We start from the raw sequence: 6,934 nt of genomic DNA, 5'->3' as shown, positions 1-6,934 counted from the left end.
ATTTAACCCGTCTTTTATTTTACATATAATTAGAGGAGTTTAATTAGGGTCTTAAACTAACAGGTGGACCTGGAACCGATCGGGGAAATAGGTCGTGCCGGGCCAACAGGGGTCGGGGTGAGCGAGTTGGGCTAAAAGTGACCTAGGTCGACGGGTCGGGTTGGCCCATCTTTTGTCCATCTCCTAGGCCCTGTTTGGTAAAAGTAACTAAAAAAAATAGCTGGAATCTGAAAAGTTAGTTGAAAACTGAAAAACTAACTGAAACCTGAAAAGGTAACTGATAAGGTTGAAAATTAGGAACTGATAAGGTAGTTGATTATATTAAAAAAAATGTTTGGCAAATTAAATTAAAAGGTAACATATTTTGATAAAATGACGTAAAATGATATGATAATTATTTTATAGTATAGATTTAAGAGGTAAAAAGGAAAATCAAATCAAATTAGGTACATATATCTCAAATGCTACTTTAGGTAGAATTTCATTTCAGGTAGTTTATTTGATTAAATAAGCTACTTATCAAACGCTTACAAAAAAAGTGAGGTATTTAAAATTTTGGTGAAATAAAATACTTTGACCAAATCAGATATCTAAAATGCGTTGTCAAACTGAGACCCTAAAGTAAGACACAAATACTCATTATAGACGGAAGATATCCGTTTATAGTTATAGACGGGTCAAATATCCACCTACGTTAAGCATAAGACAAACAATAAGTTATATGGTGGGGCCCAAAAATGTCAACATTTTAAGCATATTTGACCTGTGTTTTATTTTTAACGCATATATTTGTTTATAGTAAAAATAACTGATTGTAAAATACTGGACACAGTTGAAGAGAAACAAATTGATTATTGAGCGTCCCTATTGGCGGTTATTGCGAGTTTTGCGACATATTGTAATTGCGAGAAAAATATGGCTTATTTAATACGGAGCATCCGTTTCATCTATAAACGGATCTAAATATTATCCATGGTTCTAATAAGACAATACTGGTGATATTTCTAAGCATCTTATCATATGACTTGGTATTGGTATTTATTTGAACCGTTTTAAAAGACGGACGCCTCCATCTTAAACAAGTATTCGCATGAAGCAATGAAAGTCATACCAAAACACGTAGCACAGATTTCACAGTGTATTTGCCTTTTAAATTGCTAGCTAATAGCCAATTGCAGCTGATTGCAGTTAACACTAAACAACTAATAAAAGCCAACTAAGTGTGAACTGTTTTCATCACTAATGTAATCTACGAACTAAGACGATCTCCCTCTGATCTCTTTCAAGAGACTTTATTCAACTAATCATTCAGCATCTTTATTTTATTTGCAGCCTTCTTTGCACTCAGGTTGCTCTTCAATTCCTTAATGTGAGAGTCCTCTTGGGTAAGAGACAAACCAAGCCCCTGAACCACATAAAAACATACGCTATAAGCAGATGGAATTGGCGAGAATAACCACAGCTTTCAATAACATAACAAAGAGAAATTAACTTCTAGAGCACGTTCGACACTTCTATAAGCAGACGGAATTGGCGAACCAGGAGGTAAATAATAATCATATACTTGAAGAAAATTTTATCATCTATGGTCAGCTCATACTGCCATCTTCACTAACTAAATAAATAAACTAGGATAATGCAGCAGAGTAAAGGATCAGATGTGACCAAGTGTAGAGATACTAAAAACTGAAATTGGATGTGATCAGATCATAGTAAAAGCTGCACAGTTGAACTTGTGTAACAGAAATCCGAATCATACCAGCGTTTCATGTCTTTTGAGCTCTGATGACTACTTCGGGGTTTTGTTAAAAACACACAAGGAGCGTCAGTCAATATTCATACCTCGATTAATAGGATTTCTTTCTGGATAGATCATATATTTCATTCTATTCTGGAAACACATCATTTTCCTTTCTTTTCTCAATCAATGCAATCGACTCATTTCTAGATTTGTCAAGTTTTCAGTTGTAAAATTTCATTTTACACCGCACAATTTGAAATAAAATAAGACCGATTCACAGAAACCCCACCTAAGTAACCTACTATTCCCCTCAGCGATACATGCTAAACAAATGAGAATATTGTCATAGGAAAAGTAGAAACATCAATCACATATCAACTCAATCAACATATCATCCAATCCATTAATACAGAACTAAAAAATGTCAATTTATCTTACCCAGGACCAGAACATTAGTATTAGCTCGACATTTATATAAAAAAAATGAAGGATCTAAAGGCAAATTAAGCATGAAATATAAAGAAAAAGATTTTAAAAGCCGTAGCCCAGCAAATTAAGCAGCCACAATTACCAGGTTTTTCCTATGTCAGAATAGGTAGTTTGATAATCTCATAGTTAAATAGGTAAAAACATTAATTTACCTGCCTTCAGATGGAGTTATTTAATCTCTAACTTCAAAAATTCTTCCTTCTCTTTAGCCAACATTACTTGAGATACAGCAATCTTCTTATCAGGCTCATTGTTTTAACTTGTAACTGTATATATCTGTACAGCAACGGAAACAAATATGGAAAACATATACTTAGATATCTATGTTCTGAACCTAATAGCATAGATGGACACGCAGAACAAAATGGCGGACAAATAAGAGATCCCATAGAAACTTTCAGTTTCATAGACAATTTGCAGTTTCTATACTATATAGTCAACTGATAAAAGCGCTTCATTGATCTTAGTCGTTGCACCATGAATGTATACCAAAGGTGAAAAATGCATACCAAAAAGGACATTTAAACAAAAGAAACAACCACAGTCATCATTACGGTGAGAGACATTCCTTGATAGTCTTGTGACCCTTAACAAATGGTTCATCAGCACACATAGAGACACAAAAATATCATTTAATGTAACGATTAAAGATTATCATACTTCCCCCTAGTTTTGCACCTCATACACAAATAGGGTGCCTTTTGAATTTAAACTTTTTGAACAAGTCACCACTCACCAGCACTGACTGTAAACAAATTTAGGTAGATACACAATGGCATAATAAAGCACTAGAATTCTGGAAACAATAAGAAATACAAGAAAAATAAAAGAATCAACAGGTAAACGGAATATAGCAATGTCAAAGGGGCACAAGATCTGAAAAATTAAAAGAATTAAGAAGCAAATAGGAGAGAAATCAACCTTTTAAGACTACTGCAAAAATTAAGAATCGAAGAATCTGCATGCACCCTTGCTGATGCTCATTCCTTTCTCGAACTTCTGCCTTGCCCATCCACCTATGTTTAGACAATATCGACCCTACTAGTGCAAAAACAGTCCCCTACCCATCCTACCCCACAAATTATTGGGACAAAAATTAAAAAACGAATACTATGTAACATACTAATAAGTCCACATGCACAAAATTAGAGTTCAAGAAAATCCTAAAATAGAAAGTTATGAAAAAAAAAAAAAAAAAAAAAAAAGATGATGCTGCTCATTTCTTCGTGCTGAGTCCAGGACAATACGGAGCTGTAGACTCAATCTAAACAAAAATATCACATCATCAGTAATATTACATAAAAAAAAAAGGAAAAAAAGAAAAAACAATGAATCGAATCAAGAACCTCCGTGACGGTTGTTCCAGTAAAATCATGTTCAAGAGATTTAATCTGCAACATAAAAACATTAGAGTAACCCAGCTTGATTAACCATGAATTTTCAAATCCCAAACTTGATTAAACTTTATTAACCATGAATATTATTCCGATTACTCGAACAATTAATGAAATCAGTAATACATTTTAGCACGATACAATAAAACTCACCTTTATTAAACCCTCCTGTCTTCCTTTTTCTTCACAGTAGATTTTAGCGTCATTGAAAGCCAACCGTGAAACAAACTGTAACATCACCGACCAACCATTATCTCGGCCCCAAATCAGAATCGTGTCGTATTTCAGAGTTGAAAGGAAACCGACGACTTGTTCTGCTGTTCCTGTTATGTCACTATCTTTAACTTCCAAGAAGATGTAGTGACGTTTTGATTGAGATGATGAAGCCATATTTCTTTCTTTCTTGATAATTATACGGAGTATTATATTATAATACTGTTATTGTTATATTATTATGTGAGTATTATTTTACTGTTCACCAAAAGTAAGATAGCGGAAGATAATTAGATAACAGTAGATAATTAGTGATTTTAATCAACAACAATGCTATTGCTTGCTATTTATATAGGTATCGCCATTTATTTTTTTTTTAAAATCCCCGCGTTTGATATTATAAGTAGAGGGTGACTGGTGAGTTTATATTCCGTGAAGGCTGACCCAATTGTGGCATAAGTTGACCGATTTGGTCCGACTCAAACCACCCGGAAATCAGATTTTGTATTTTTTTTCAAAATGGGGCTTTTTCACAAAACTATTAACAAAATAGGTTAACTTTCAAATTTATTACCGAAAATGGGTTCACATCATCACCGAAATTTAAACAAAATTGATCCCTCTCCCAGAAGCAAGTCGCTTGGTGCGTGAGCGATTCGATTTTTAGTCGTCGTCCGCCAGAGTGGTTTCAAGAGTTCGGTATCAGCCTTAATTTGCACAAAATCTAATATCCTCTTTAAGAATTAGTTTATGTGACGATATTTATTTGTATACGTTGTATGTTGCTTAGGACCAGAATTGTAGAATAGCCTTTCTTACTATATTGTGACTCTGTGTGTCACTTCTGCGACGGACTACTACTGTGGTAGGTTTACCCTACTGGCCTACTCAACTCCTGTTAAATACTTGTATGCCTTGCTTAAACTTGTGCTATATGCTGAGACAGTTGTATACTGAGATATGCGGTGAAAGTTAAGTTGCAGCGATCTTTATACTGAGTTTTTGAGTAGCTTAAAATGTTGCAGCGGTCTTATACTGAGCCTATTATTAATGTACTTTGTTGCAGCGATCTCTATACTAAATTATTTTGTGATTGTTAGCATTGGAATTGATAGCACTACTGCTGGTTTTGAGTTTTGATATATATTATTGTGAAATCGTATTGTATGCCTGCGGGGCAACATTATGATGAGTTGATGGTAGGCGACACACAGTTGCGGTTGTGGTCCTGATGTATTGACATGGGAACTGTGATTTGTTAGTAGGCCAGGTACAATTGCGATTGTAGACCTGAAGAATGGTAGGCCAGGCACGGGGATGCGAAAGCGTCATGGACCTGATGTATGTGACAGTAAGCCGGGCACGGCGGTGTTTGGAGTGGACCATGGTCCTGATGATACAAAATGATTGAGTAGTGTGTGAGTATGCGTATATGAAAGTGCATGAGTATAAGCTATTGTGTGTATGTCACAGAATGAGTCGTGTCTGAATACAACGGATGGTGGGCCGAGAGCCTCGTGATTTGTGCCGTGAGGCATTGGCGGCATGTTCGGCCAGTGTGGGGGTCCGAGTGCTTTTGTGTTGTGTTGTCTTTATGCAAGGATAAATTATAGAGTCTTGTGTTTGTCTTGTTAGGTTCATATACCCCTATTAGACTCATCTAATTTATTTTATAAATTACCCATAATTTATATCTATCTAGATCTAGTGCATGTATAACAAAATAATGAAATAAGGAAGAAAATCGAGTTTCCTTACATTGTAAATGTACGGAATTTTGGGCACAAGTAAGGTCTCCTACCTTCACTTGTTCGTGAGCTTAATACATTGGAATGATCCTCCAAATCTCAGGTCTAGAGATTCTCCTCTTGTTGCACCCAAAACAAAAACCCTTATGATTTATATACTAATTAACTAGATTAATATATAAGATATCCTTAAAAATTCTAATAATATTATGTATTACTACTCTAGTAATAATGTTATGTGATATTAGAATTAGTTGGACATTTTTTATGAGATCTAAAACTATTTTAGAGAGAAGTGGGAGAAGTGAATAATAATGATAAAAATTGCATGAATGAATAATAGAGATCTAAAACCCTTTTGCTTTTGCTCTTCTCTAAATCATAGATGTGTAAGGCTAGCAATTAGGTAATCACAGTGTTTCATTTTAACAATTAAAATAAAAACACCCGCTAACTCCTTAATCCCTCCAGTTTTCGATTCACCCATAATATGGACATTCATTTTATGTTTGTCAATTTGTCATTTGTAATGAGGTAGGTCATGTGTAACACACCATGCCTATAGCTATTTTAAATGCATATTTAACCCCTTAAATATCATTTTACAATAAATAAATTACTTGTGACAAATTAACTAGTAATACATGATTACAATTATTAAAATGGGTCATAAAAATATAATTCACAATATTTTGTAATTATAATTATTCAATCATTCTTAGTTTAATTGTTTCACAAACAATAATGAATTTTAGTAACGAAATCTTTTAGTTGCTAAAATAAATCTTATTTAATCAAATTAAAATAAGATAAAATTATTCTCACTCGCAAATGAATTGTTCAACTTTAAGGAATAGATTAACTGGTATCGATATACAATTAATCAACTTATCTCTTAAGTGAATTGTCCTATAAGTGTGACATTAAGGGATCAACTGATCACCATCGTCAAACGACAGTAATGTCAAACTCTAGTTAGTCAATCATTACCGATTAATGTTGATCAGTTGACTATATAATTGAATCATCCCTTACGTATTCTTATTATGAGATTTAAACATGTAATCGCACTATTGTTGAGGACACTTACTCCAACAATCTCCAACTTGTCCGAGACAAGTGTGCGTCACCAATTCTCTTGTCCTTTTACATCATCTTCCACTCAATGTAAGGTGTCTTGCAGGCCGTACTTGCATTTTATCATATCTTGAGTGGTTTCGTCGATCAAGAGAGTGACTGCCTGACCGGAATTACCTACCGTAGATACCTTCCGGGCGTGTCCACGCATTTTTAGTTCACTACTCGAGTGGCCCTGAGATTTTAGATAACCCTGACAAGGGGGTGGACAA

At 34.4% G+C, this 6,934-nt stretch overlaps 1 protein-coding gene across 1 annotated transcript; it reads right to left on the bottom strand.

The window, feature by feature from the left end:
- Positions 1-1,091: 1,091 nt before the first annotated feature.
- Positions 1,092-4,102, bottom strand: LOC141594915 (uncharacterized). Its single transcript, XM_074414896.1, has 5 exons — positions 3,778-4,102; positions 3,577-3,621; positions 3,152-3,494; positions 2,383-2,506; positions 1,092-1,405 (listed from the first exon to the last, which is right to left on the bottom strand). The coding sequence occupies exons 1-3, from the start codon at positions 4,012-4,014 to the stop codon at positions 3,447-3,449; spliced, it is 330 nt and encodes a 109-aa protein (XP_074270997.1). The 5' UTR covers positions 4,015-4,102; the 3' UTR covers positions 1,092-1,405; positions 2,383-2,506; positions 3,152-3,446.
- Positions 4,103-6,934: the final 2,832 nt, after the last annotated feature.

Source organism: Silene latifolia, chromosome 8 (genome assembly GCF_048544455.1).
Source record: "Silene latifolia isolate original U9 population chromosome 8, ASM4854445v1, whole genome shotgun sequence".
Classification (NCBI taxonomy): Eukaryota; Viridiplantae; Streptophyta; class Magnoliopsida; order Caryophyllales; family Caryophyllaceae; genus Silene; species Silene latifolia.
This window is presented reverse-complemented; position numbering and strand designations above follow the sequence as displayed.